At 40.1% G+C, this 13,012-nt stretch overlaps 1 protein-coding gene across 13 annotated transcripts in view; it reads right to left on the reverse strand.

Annotated features, from left to right (window-relative positions):
• NPAS3 (neuronal PAS domain protein 3) overlaps positions 1 to 13,012 on the reverse strand; it is a 625,682-nt gene that overhangs the window by 329,618 nt on the left and 283,052 nt on the right. For all 13 annotated transcript variants that reach the window (XM_028720991.2, XM_028720989.2, XM_028720985.2 and 10 more), the window contains one exon: positions 7,414 to 7,496. In XM_028720991.2, coding sequence (XP_028576824.1) covers positions 7,414 to 7,496 — 83 coding nt within the window. The remainder of the gene's footprint in view (positions 1 to 7,413; positions 7,497 to 13,012) is intronic.

Raw genomic sequence — 13,012 nt, forward strand, 5'->3', positions numbered from 1 at the left:
TAAGGATAGTGTTTATCCTTAAGCAGTTTTAAGGTTAAGCACTATTGTGTACCCATTAGCAAGTTTGTGATGTTTATGAAAAACAAAACAAAAAACCAGCGCTTCAAATTGTGTACATTTTAAGCGGCCATACCATAAACTTCACTTTTGATTGTTTTACAGTATAAAATTCTAAGGTATCCTGTTTGGTTTAAGAAATTTGAAAAGCAACTTATTTAAATATGCGGAATTATCTTGAGTTGTTCATACGTGAACTTAAAAGCCGTGCAACACAGGAAAATTAAGTAATTATGCCTCCAAGTTATTTACTGCAATTAAGCTCATTTATCATATGCAAATTAGTGCAAACTGGTCTCATTAGCTACTAAATTACTCAATATGAGCTGAACAATGTAGCACTCCAGTTTGTAATGAAAAATCCCTGTAGAGGCAAGCAGGATCAATTAAGCTAATTTGCATATGCAAATATATCATCTAACTTTTACTTTTCCCTATATTTAATCCTACATTTTCTGGTCATTCTTGATTATCTAAAAAGGATGGGGTCAATCACCATCTTCATGATATCTTAGTCATGCAGTTGCAACTAGAGGAGAGGTCCTGTACAGGTTGCTGCATTCTATGCAGACATTTAAGCACAGTTTATCATAAGATTATTCAATAAAATATTTTAGCATTCATGCAGGTAGAAATTGCAGACTATCTAACCCTATATCCACCCCAAACCCCAATTTTAGCCAAAGAATTTTAGCCAAAAGTTGAAAGTGTGATATAAAGAGACAAATCCACTAGGATGTCTGGATGAAGTTAAAAACTTTACACTCATTAATTAACTGGTCTTTATTCTGAACAAGCTATTCCAATTATAAGTTCACCAACATTTTTCAGCTGTACAAAATATGCAATTTCCTTTTCTTGTTTTATAAAAAAAAACTTGTGCCTTTGGCCCAAAAGCTGCTGTGATTTTCATTTTGATTGTATATTTGCTTTTGATACTGTCTTGCAAATGTCTGATTCGACTGAGTAACACTGTCCTCCTAAAGAATCTAGATGTAAAATAATACAAAATGCTGCTTTATTTAATTTTTTTATGACAAATTTCAAATTAGATTCATCAGGTTGAACACTGGTCACTGGCTGTAATAATAGACAGACTGAATGATTGATTAGGTGGCTGTCAGCAAATTCATCATATCATCATAATGAGAGGATTTGTTCTTAGCAGATATTTATCTGTCTGTCTGAATGCATTTCTACATGCATAGATAGGTAGGTATGGGATTAACAGATAGGGAAAGCCTTCTCCCAAGAGAAAATCTTGGACATTCTCCTATGTCTGAAGGCAGCCCTGTATGGGGAAGTTTTTGTTTTTTTAAAAAAAGTTTTTAAATGTTTTATTATATTTTCATAGATGTTGGAAGATGCCCAGAGTGGCTGGGGCAACCCAGTAAGATGTGTGGGGTATAAACAGTAAAATTATCATTATGGAAAGAAAGAAAGCCGACTTCATAAAACTTAGGGAAGTGCTGGGTGAGATCCCATGGACAGTAATACTAAAAGGAAAGGGAGTTCATGATGGCTGGGAGTTTGTTAAGAGGGAGATAGTAAAAGCACAACTTCATACCAATGAGACGGAAACATGGAAGGTGCCTAAAGAAGCCAGGGTGGCTATCTAAAGAACTTTTAACTAAGTTAAGATTAAAAAAGGATGTGTACAAAAAATGGAAAAGGGGGGAAACCACCAAAGAGGAATTCAAACAAATAGCCAGCACTTGTAGACACAAAGTCAGAAAAGCTAAAGCACAAAATGAACTCAGGCTTGCTAGAGAGGTTAAAAGCAACAAAAAAGGCTTTTATGGGTATGTTCGTAGCAAAAGGAAGAACAAAGAAACAGTGGGGTCACTCAGAGGAGAAGATGGTGAAATGCAAACAGGGGACACAGAAAGGGCTGAACTCCTCAATGCCTTCTTTGCCTCAGTCTTCTCCGATAAAGAAAACAATGCCCGACCTGAAGAATTTGGAGCAAATGATTCAGCAGAGGAAACACAGCCCAGAATAACTAAGGAGATAGTACAAGAATACTTGGCTAGTTTAGATGTATTCAAGTCTCCAGGGCCAGATGAACTGCATCCAAGAGTATTAAAAGAACTGGCAGATGTGATCTCAGAACCACTGGCAGTCATCTTTGAGAATTCCTGGAGAACAGGCGAAGTCCCGGCAGACTGGAGGAGGGCAAATGTTGTCCCTATTTTCAAAAAGGGGAAAAGAGAGGACCCAAATAATTACCGCCCAGTCAGTCTGACATCAATACCAGGGAAGATTCTGGAGCAGATCATTAAGCAAACAGTCTGTGAGCACCTAGAAAGGAATGCTGTGATCACCAATAGTCAGCATGGATTTCTGAAAAATAAGTCATGTCAGACTAACCTGATCTCGTTTTTTGACAGAATTACAACCCTGGTAGATGAAGGGAACGCAGTGGATGTAGCCTACCTTGATTTCAGCAAGGCATTTGACAAGGTGCCCCATGATATTCTTGTAAAGAAGCTGGTAAAATGCGGACTTGACTATGCTACCACTCAGTGGATTTGTAACTGGCTGACTGACCGAACCCAAAGGGTGCTCATCAATGGTTCCTCTTCATCCTGGAGAAGAGTGACTAGTGGGGTGCCACAGGGTTCTGTCTTGGGCCCGGTCTTATTCAACATCTTTATCAACGACTTGGATGATGGACTCAAGGGCATCCTGATCAAATTTGCAGATGACACCAAACTGGGAGGGGTGGCTAACACCCCAGAGGACAGGATCACACTTCAAAATGACCTTGACAGATTAGAGAACTGGGCCAAAACAAACAAGATGAACTTAACAGGGAGAAATGTAAAGTATTGCACTTGGGCAAAAAAAATGAGAGGCACAAATACAAGATGGGTGACACCTGGCTTGAGAGCAGTACATGTGAAAAGGATCTAGGAGTCTTGGTTGACCACAAACTTGACATGAGGCAACAGTGTGACGCGGCAGCTAAAAAAGCCAATGCAATTCTGGGCTGCATCAATAGGAGTATAGCATCTAGATCAAGGGAAGTAATAGTGCCACTGTATTCTGCTCTGGTCAGACCTCACCTGGAGTACTGTGTCCAGTTCTGGGCACCACAGTTCAAGAAGGACACTGACAAACTGGAACGTGTCCAGAGGAGGGCAACCAAAATGGTCAAAGGCCTGGAAACGATGCCTTATGAGGAACGGCTAAGGGAGCTGGGCATGTTTAGCCTGGAGAAGAGGAGGTTAAGGGGTGATATGATAGCCATGTTCAAATATATAAAAGGATGTCACATAGAGGAGGGAGAAAGGTTGTTTTCTGCTGCTCCAGAGAAGCGGACACGGAGCAATGGATTCAAACTACAAGAAAGAAGATTCCACCTAAACATTAGGAAGAACTTCCTGACAGTAAGAGCTGTTCGACAGTGGAATTTGCTGCCAAGGAGTGTGGTGGAGTCTCCTTCTTTGGAGGTCTTTAAGCAGAGGCTTGACAACCATATATCAGGAGTGCTCTGATGGTGTTTCCTGCTTGGCAGGGGGTTGGACTCGATGGCCCTTGTGGTCTCTTCCAACTCTATGATTCTATGATTCTATGGAATGAGACGTCCCTATTTTCATTGGATAAATGTTGGACGATATGGTGAACATTGGGAAACAGTCCTATGCTAAGTCTTTCCAAGTTTGGAAAAGCTGTTTTGGAATAAGAGCAGATTTATTGATCACTGCTGGCAGTTAGGGTGGTGGGAGTGGTAAAACAAAAGCATTAATGTCCGTGAGATTGAGTCCCACTGCAAAGCTTCACAGCAGTGATCTGCTACTGGGGCTGGAGAGCCATGCAGCTGTGGCGGAACTGGGTCCATTTCATTGGTAGAGCATCTGCTTAGCACATATAAGGCCTCAGGTTCAATCCCCAGCATCTTCAGGTAAGGCTGGAAGAGATTCCTGCCTGAAATTCGAGAGAACTGTTGCCAGTAAGTATAGACAATACTGAGCTGTTGTTGTTGTTTAGTCGTTTCGTCGTGCCCGACTCTTTGTGACCCCATGGACCAGAGCACGCCAGGCACTTACAAATAGCGGGGGAGAGAAGGCAAGTGAAATGCAAGGGAGATAGTGAAAGATACAGGAAATTGAATGCAGATTTCCAAAAAATAGAAAGGAAAGACAAGAAGGTCTTCTTAAACAAGCTATGCAAAGAAATAGAGGAAAACAACAGAATGGGAAGAACCAGAGATCTGTTCAAGAAAATTGGAGATACGAAAGGAACATTTCGTACAAAGATTACCATAATAAAGGACAAAAGTGTAAGGACCTAACAGAAGCAGAAGACATCAAGAAGAGGTGGCAAGAATACACAGAGGAATTATACCAGAAAGATATGGATGTCTCGTACACCCCAGGTAGTGAGGTTGCTGACCTTGAGCCAGACATCCTGGAGAGTGAAGTCAAATGGGCCTTAGAAAGCACTGCAAATAACAAGGCCAGTGGAAGTGATGGTATTTCAGCTGAACTATTTAAAATTTTAAAAGATGGTGCTGTTAAGGTGCTACACTCAATATGCCAGCAAGTCTGGAAAACTCAGCAGTGGCCAGAGGATTGGAGAAGATCAGTCTACATCCCAATCCCAAAGAAGGGAAGTGTCAAAGAATGCTCCGACTACCGCACAATTGCACTCATTTCACACGCTATCAAGGTTATGCTTAAAATTCTACAAGGAAGGCTCAAGCAGTATGTGGGCCGAGAACTCCCAGAAGTGCAAGCTGGATTTAGAAGAGGCAGAGGAACCAGAGACCAAATTGCAAACATGTGCTGGATTATGGAGAAAGCTAGAGCTAGACAGACCAAAGGTCTGGTTCAGAATAAGGCCACTTCCTTTGTTCTCCCGCCCTCCAATCTATCCCCCTAGCTAATTCTGCAAGAAGCTTCTACTCTAACACCTTGATCAGATGTAAGTGCAAGTTAAAGGAGGGCAGGCACATATGTTTGCTGTAAAAGAAACAAGCGAAAGCCTGAAGAATAATTTGTGACATACTGTGCATACATTTCGTAGTCCAGAATCAATTGTCAAATAAATGATCTAGATCTGAAAGCCAATGAAAGAGCCACAATGTATTAGTTAGTCTTTGAGTTGCCATGGGACTCATATAGTGGTACTTTGGTTCTCGAACTTAATCCGTTCCGAGAGTCTGTTTGACTCCTGAAACCATTCGAAAACCAAGGCAAGGCTTCTGATTGGCTGCAGGAGCTTCCTGCACTCAAGAGGAAGCAGCGCCAGAAGTTCGGCTTCTGAAAAATGTTTGCAAACCGGAACACTTATTCCGGGTTTGCGGTGTTCGGGAGTCGATTTGTTCGTCAACTAAGCCATTCAATAACCAAGGTACGACTGTATTCAGGAGCTTGTGCTCCAGCAGGTTTCCCTATTGGGACCATTAAGTTTCTGTGCTTTGGTACAATCTGTTATATAGCATGCTAAAATAATACACAGCATTTTCAGATTCTCTTTATCAGTTTGCATCCAATTATTATGTCATTCAGGTTCTTTTTTTATTGTTAGTCTTTTCTTTTCTACATGTCACTTAAAAACCTTCGGGTTTTAAGTTGGATAAAAATTAACTGGAGCAATTTTAGATGTCCAGTGCTGTCCAGGAGGCCACTCCTTAATATATATTAGGTATAATAATAATGGTAAGGTAAATACAGAAAAAACCCCACCATGAAATAAATCTAGCCACCAATATAAATGATGAAATACTTATAACTTCCCACATTTCAAATGACGCATTCTATCTTCCTCTAAAAGTCTACAATAAACACGACTGTAAAGAAACATCAAATAATATTCAATTAAAATTCTATCATAATCATCTGAGATGCTTCAATAAGGTCAGGATGAACAGTACACATTTTGTAAATAGCACTCTGATGAGTTGTATACAAATCTAATTTAATTAGCACTTTCTGAATCTTTGTAATGATGCAAAATATGGGCACAATCCAAGCTCTTTAAGAACTTTTAAGTGTTGCTGATTTAACAGCACAGAGCTAAGCAGCTCGAGTTCTCCTATTGAAATCAATGTGGCTTAAAAGTAGCAAACTTTGGCTGTATTGTACCCTATATGTTAATACATTTTCATAGCAAATTAAACAGATTACACAACAGAATGACCTGAAAGCTTTAGCTTATTTATCTTTTCTTAGATATCAACAAGGTAACAACGCAACAAAATCCCTGTGCTATACGCCAGACATCATATGCAATCTTTATATGTTTGATACGATACATTATCATGATCCGCTGGCAGAATAAGAGCATGCAAGTTAAACTTGAACCAAGGTCACACAAATAACAAAATCACTTAATTCACAATCTCAGCATCCTAGAGAAACTCATGCGGCCAATAGTTTTGAATCATTTTTAAATTGCCTCTAAACTTTTCTCTAAAGCCATAATGAAGCTTTAAAACATGGACATTACTCATACCGGTTCTGAAAGCTGCAGCTGCATAATGCAGGACAACAGTTTCCCCATCCTATCAGTTTACAAAGAATATTTCTTATTGCTGATATGTTGTCTCTCTTATCTTAAGATAGCATTCCATTTTGAACAAACTGATTAAGCGAGCATAAGCTTCTGATAAACAGTGGTTATTTTCAGTGCAGTGAAAGAGCCCATAATCAAGTTAATTTAAAAAAATATCTTGACTAGCCTGACAAATTATGCCCATTTTGATCCTATTGCTTGGATTGTGATTCTGTTTAGGCTTCTTGTGTCATAACAAAACCGCAACACATGCACAGCGCATAAGCATTTGATAATCTGTTTGGCACATACTACCTAAGAATGTCATGAAATTTTGGGGAACACCACACTGATTATCTAGTACATCTAAGATCTAGAGGACATGCTATCTTCTAAAGAAAGATAACTATCGTTTTGAATGTGACAGTCAACAGCAGTAAAAAAGAGAAAAAGGTGCTGGAAAACTAAAAACAGGAGGAGAAAATCAAAACTCAAAATGTGAACAAGACAAAAAAAAATATAAAAATTGTTTTCACAAAATAGTGATTTATACTTAAACAAATGCACACAAGCATTTGGGGAGCCAACTGCTACTTCACAGTGCAATACAACTAAGTTGTGTGAGTTCTAAACCATTACAGCACAAATAATACTTGCCCTCCCTCTCTCATTAACACTCTTTCAACCATGGCTTTCTAAAAAGAAAAAAAATATATGAATTTGTAAAAAAAAACCAAAACTCATCATACAAGCCGCAATAACATCACACAGTAGCCGAATAATTGACAGAACTCTTAGATCTCGTTACTAAGTATACTTAACTTTCGTTTTGTTTTGTAAAGCCATTGTTTTTACCTGTAAAATGTGGCTTCCCAAATGTGACTCAAATACTTCAGTGGCAAGTGCACTGGGGCTTCTCCTGCGCTGGGCACCTATAACTGAATAAAAAAGCAATTATGTTGCAATCTCTACACATTCAGTCACAATGCATCCCTGATCTGAGACCAATTTATTGTATGTATTATTCATTAAAACATTTCGTTCAATCTCGCATTTCAAAACCACTATTAAATAAAACACTTGGGGGAACACCACACAGCTCACCAGAACCCTGGTTCTCCACTTGCCCCTCAGTGTGCAGGGATATACCTACTGGCAGCACAATTGGTCATTGCATGGAATGGGTCACAATGTGCATGTCTTCATATCCTTGTTTAGATCTCTTCCTCTGCTTGGCCATATTGGATGAGCTCCTAAACTCACAGGGCTTGACACAGCAGTGTGGGAAGGCTCAAAAGGCATGCAGGAGTATAGATCTCCCATTTCCATCCTGGTGATGTGCTTATGTACACAACTGTGTGTGCACAAAGAAGAGGGAGTTGGGGGAAACAGATCTCTATGGGGTCCCCCTATGCCTGAGCACTGTGAACATACAGGGAAGAATCATTATTGACAATAATTTCTTGTTAAGGATTTGGATTGAAATAGTGAGATTGAATTGGGGGGGGGGGTTTCTAAGGGTCTAGGATTTGAACAGTCTTCTTCTTCTTCTTCTTCTTCTTCTTCTTCTTCTTCTTCTTCTTCTTCTTCTTCACAGACTCCATCTCAGGGAGTCTGAGATGAAATATTTTGAGGATAGGAGTGAATTAATGGGAATATAAAATAAGTCCAAATAACAGTATGATACATGTTTTGCAAGTCTATGTATCCAAATGGATCTGTGGATGTACAAAACATTTCTAAAATCAGCAGGGATGCCCTCAGACTAAGGGTCAAACTCTATGCAACATTAAACACATGCTTGATAATGTGTGTCATTCTTTCATTAAAACAAACAAACAAACAAACAAACTTTAATAGTAGCCATGGTGAGGAATGAGACAGACCAGGATTCAAGACAATGGTGTTTGGGATGGTGAGCAAACATTTCCTCCAAAGATGTGGTCTCAGGGAAAATTCTTCTGCCACCAAGCCACAATTCGGCCTGAAAAAGAAACAGTGGAAATGGCTGCTTCTGTCCCATGCCAAATAACAGCTGTGTGTACATGCTTGTGACTAAAAGCAACCACAATGAAAGAAACTCGCAATACTAAACAACACATTTAGTCTATAAGTTTTTTGGTGCCAATATAACCTGGGCATTGCCCCATCTCTTTGTTTTATCACGGCTACATATTTTGTCTCAACCCTGTGCCTTAAAAGCCAAGGAACTAGCTCCCATCTAAAAATTAGGGCCCTGAGTTTTTAACTCTTTCTCTGACTGACAGAGAAGCAACCAGTTGCTTTCCTCCTGACTAAGGCTCATATTTGCAAAAGGCAGCTGGATCTGGCTAGAACATAAGTTGAGTGGCAACTGCAGTGGTGGATAGGGGAAGAATTGAGTACTCTATCTTGATTTGCACAAAACAAGCAGGGCCAGGATTTTAAAGACACAAGGTTGAGATGGAAAGTGCAGTTCTTCCCTGAGTTGAAATGAATGTCCTTCTGAAGAACTTCCTCTTTCCATGCCCGATGACACTATAAAGGCTGCTTCCTCTCCCACAAAAAAAGGTACAACACAGGGTGCATTTGTTGACAGGCTTGTCACTTTGCTAATCCCAACAGCTATATGTATCTTGATCAGGGTGGGGGAGGGGGGTGTCAATTTTCTTTCTAATTTCACACCTTCATTTCCTATGCTTGATGCATTTTCCCCAAACTGTATGTTATAACCATTTAGAGAAAGATTTATTCAAAAGCCAGGACAGCCAGAATGCACAAGAAGAAACAACATTTCTGGGAGTGCTAATGGAGAGAAGTGAAGAGAGCTGTGCACCAAGATCTCTTGCAACGTCAAAGAAGATGCCATCACACAATGCACAGCTCTCAAAACACACTGTCAGAGAGTTGCCCTCCCCATACTGAGCATCCTGAATGATTCACCGCAAGAAATTTGGATCCAACCTCTTGGACCATGTGGTGCATCCATTCGAAGCAGCAAAACTGCTTTGATCATACTACCAGAGTACAAACGTGATAGGAGCCTAGTTCTGATGCAGCACCCCCACATTCAAAACTATTTTATTTCCAAGTATTAATTGTGGTGAAGATTTTAAAACTATATGCAGTGGATCATTAAGGGGTGCGCAGACAAACAATAAAACATTTTATTACAGAGTTCGATTTCACATGATCCCCTGACACTGCATGAAGACACAAAACGAGGCGTCACAAACAAAGGAAGTTTGCTCCTTCACCTTATAGAGAGAAGGGAGACTATGGCTACCTGGGACTCATGCTCAGTTAAGGACATAGAGCTCTTACGTGTGTGGGCTTCCACTTCTGTGGAAAATATATGCTTACAAACTCCCTTGGCAGTGAACAGAAAAGGCCTTGTGTGGGTGGAGGCTTCAAGTATTCACTTTCATGTCTACAAGGAATTCCTAGACCCAAGTGAAGGTTTCTAGCGTGTGGAATGCTGCTCTAATGGAATCTAGTCTTACTACCAAATGTTTAATTACACAACCCATATAATGTGTGGCACTTAGCAGCAAGCCCAAACATAAATGCACCTTATATAAGCAGGAGTTATTGTAATACATAACGTCTTGTTGGTACCAGTCTGATTATCAATCAATCCAGTGAAAAGAAATTTTAGAGCAATGATTTGTAATGCGCTCTATAATATCAAACGTCAAATCTGATCTCTGCACACAAAGACATATGACACCTACTGACAGGAGACTGGGGATATTGGTTTAGAAGTGTAACATTACGGATGTTACATGTAATTTCTTTGCAGGAAGCATTGCACTGTTTATATTGAACAACAAATTTACTGCTGGAGTAAAGTAATAGCCAGCAAAATTAGAGATGGTGAACCAACACTTTGTGTCATCTTCATCTGCACTTAGAAAGGAAATCAAGGTCATATATAAAACCAGCTCAGTCTTTCTATTTTATATAGGAGTATTTATTGAAATAGTACTTTGGGAGAAAAACAATAGATTTTTTTAAAACGTCAGAATCATTCATTTCATAGAGGGGCTGAACAGAAATGTCACAGTAGTGCCTTGTTTCAAAGTAATCTCTTTTATTTTGTCTTTTCGCTCTACAAGATGATTTCCACTTCTGTGATCTTGAGTCATTTTGCTCTTCCCTGATTCCGTCACTCATTCCCCCCCCCCCCAAGATAAATTAACTTCTGCAGTTTCAAGCATTTTTGGTGAAGTGCAACACAACTTCACAGCATATTAAATTAGATTTAGTAGGGTTGCCAGACACGAAAACAAATGGCCTTCCTTCCCTTTTCAAGACCTTTCACTATAAACTCTATCCCCCATAAGAAAGCATGAAAAAAAAAAAACACAGTCAAAGAAATCCTTTCTTCTTTTGGTTTGTTGAGAAAACCTCCCAACACTCTTTTTAGTTGCCTGTGGAAACTGCATGTTTGTTTAGGAAAGCTTTCACTCTTTTGATACAGCAGTATCCTGGGAAGGATGGTAGGATATTAACATCAAGTCTGAACACTGTTATAGAGCATCAGACTACACTAGCTTGTAAAGCAGAGAGACCTAAATCTGTTGTCTTGATACCCACCCCCCTGCTTCTGATCCCTAAGGTTCATGTTTATGACATTTGCAACATCTGCTACAAATGCTGAGGTAAGTCAGGCACAACCTTATTACTTCCAATCTAATGCTCTCTTAATCCACAGGGCTTTTGTATGCCACAAGTATGTCAAGAACCACAGGATCTACATGGGGAAGGATGCAATACATGCATTTCTGAGATTCACAGTCCATAAAGGCATGTTGTAGTTTTAAAGTCCTTTTAAATCTACTGTCCCACAATTCATCACTCCCTCTAGTGCACGCCCTTCACCTCAAAAATAAAATAATTATTACAGATATTATGAGATTTCCAGCACACATGCTTTGTGGCATAATTTAGCTTATTACTGAAGGATGTCTTTTTTAAAAATGTTAATGACATTTTAGTGAAACCTTGTAAACTTTTGAAAATTTCTTTTTTTTTTAGCAACTTGTCATTTTTCAGTTAGAATTATTTTGTTTATATGTCTATATTAAAATGTATGGGCCCCATTTCTGCCCTTAGTAAAGGTAAAGGGACCCCTGACTGTTAGGTCCAGTCGTGGCTGACTCTGGGGTTGCGACGCTCATCTCGCTTTATTGGCCGAGGGAGCCGGCATACAGCTTCCAGGCCACGTGGTCAGCATGACTAAGCTGCTTCTGGCGAACCAGAGCAGTGCACGGAAACGCCGTTTATCTTCCCGCCGGAGCGGTACCTATTTATCTACTTGCACTTTGACGTGCTTTTGAACTGCTAGGTTGGCAGGAGCTGGGACCAAGCAACGGGAGCTCACCCCATCATGGGGATTCGAACCGCAGACCTTCTGATCGGCAAGTCCTAGGCTCTGTGGTTTAACCCACAGCGCCACCCACATCCCTTTTTATTTCTGCCCTTAGGGCCCCCACAATAGTATACAATCCTATTGAGGACGTGCTGACACTGTGGTCTAAACCACCGAGCCTCAGTTTTGGGCTTGCCAATCCTAAGGTCGGCAGTTCGAATCCGCACAAAGGGGTGAGCTCCTGTTGCTTTGTCCCAGCTCCTGCCAACCAACAGTTCAAAAGCACAAGTAGATATATAGGTACCGCTGGGTGGGAAGGTAAATGGTATTTCCATGTGCCAGAAGTGATTTAGTCATGCTGGCCACATGACCTGGAAAATCTGTCTGCCGACAAATGCCAGTTCCCTCAGCCTGAAAGCAGAGACGAGTGTCACATCCTATAGTCAAAATTGACTAGACTTAACCGTCCAGGGGTCCTTTACCTTTTACCTTATAATCATATTGAAAAACTGGGCCCAAAGCAACAAAATAAATTTCAACAAGCATGTTGTACACCTAGGCAGGAAGAACCAGGTACACAAATATGAGATGGTGGACACCTGGTTTACCAGTAGTACATGCGAGAAGGACCTATCTAGTGGTCTTAGTAGACCACGAGCTTAACATGAGTCAATTTTCTTCCCAGCCTTTGTTGCCATTAACTTTTCAGAATATCACATTTATGTGTTTATGTTTTTAAAGACATTATGATCACTGACATGAGCTGAAATTTGTACTCTGGATTTTTTAAATAAAAAAACATATTAAATATTTTTAAAAAAACACAGATGCAGCTAGGATGCATCAACAGGAGTATAGTGTCCCACTCTCTTCTGCCTTGATCAAACTACACCTGAAATACTGTGTCCAGTTCTGCACACCACAATTTAAGAAGGGTATTGACAAGCTGGAATGTATGCAGAGGAGGGCAACCAAGATTATCAAGGATCTGAAAGCCAAGCCTTATGAGTGAGTTGGGTATGTTTAGCCTGGTAAAGAGGAGGCTGAGGGGAGATATAATAGACATCTTCAAGTATCTAAAGGGTTGTCACATGGAAGATG

Source organism: Podarcis muralis, chromosome 1 (genome assembly GCF_964188315.1).
Source record: "Podarcis muralis chromosome 1, rPodMur119.hap1.1, whole genome shotgun sequence".
Lineage (NCBI taxonomy): Eukaryota > Metazoa > Chordata > Lepidosauria > Squamata > Lacertidae > Podarcis > Podarcis muralis.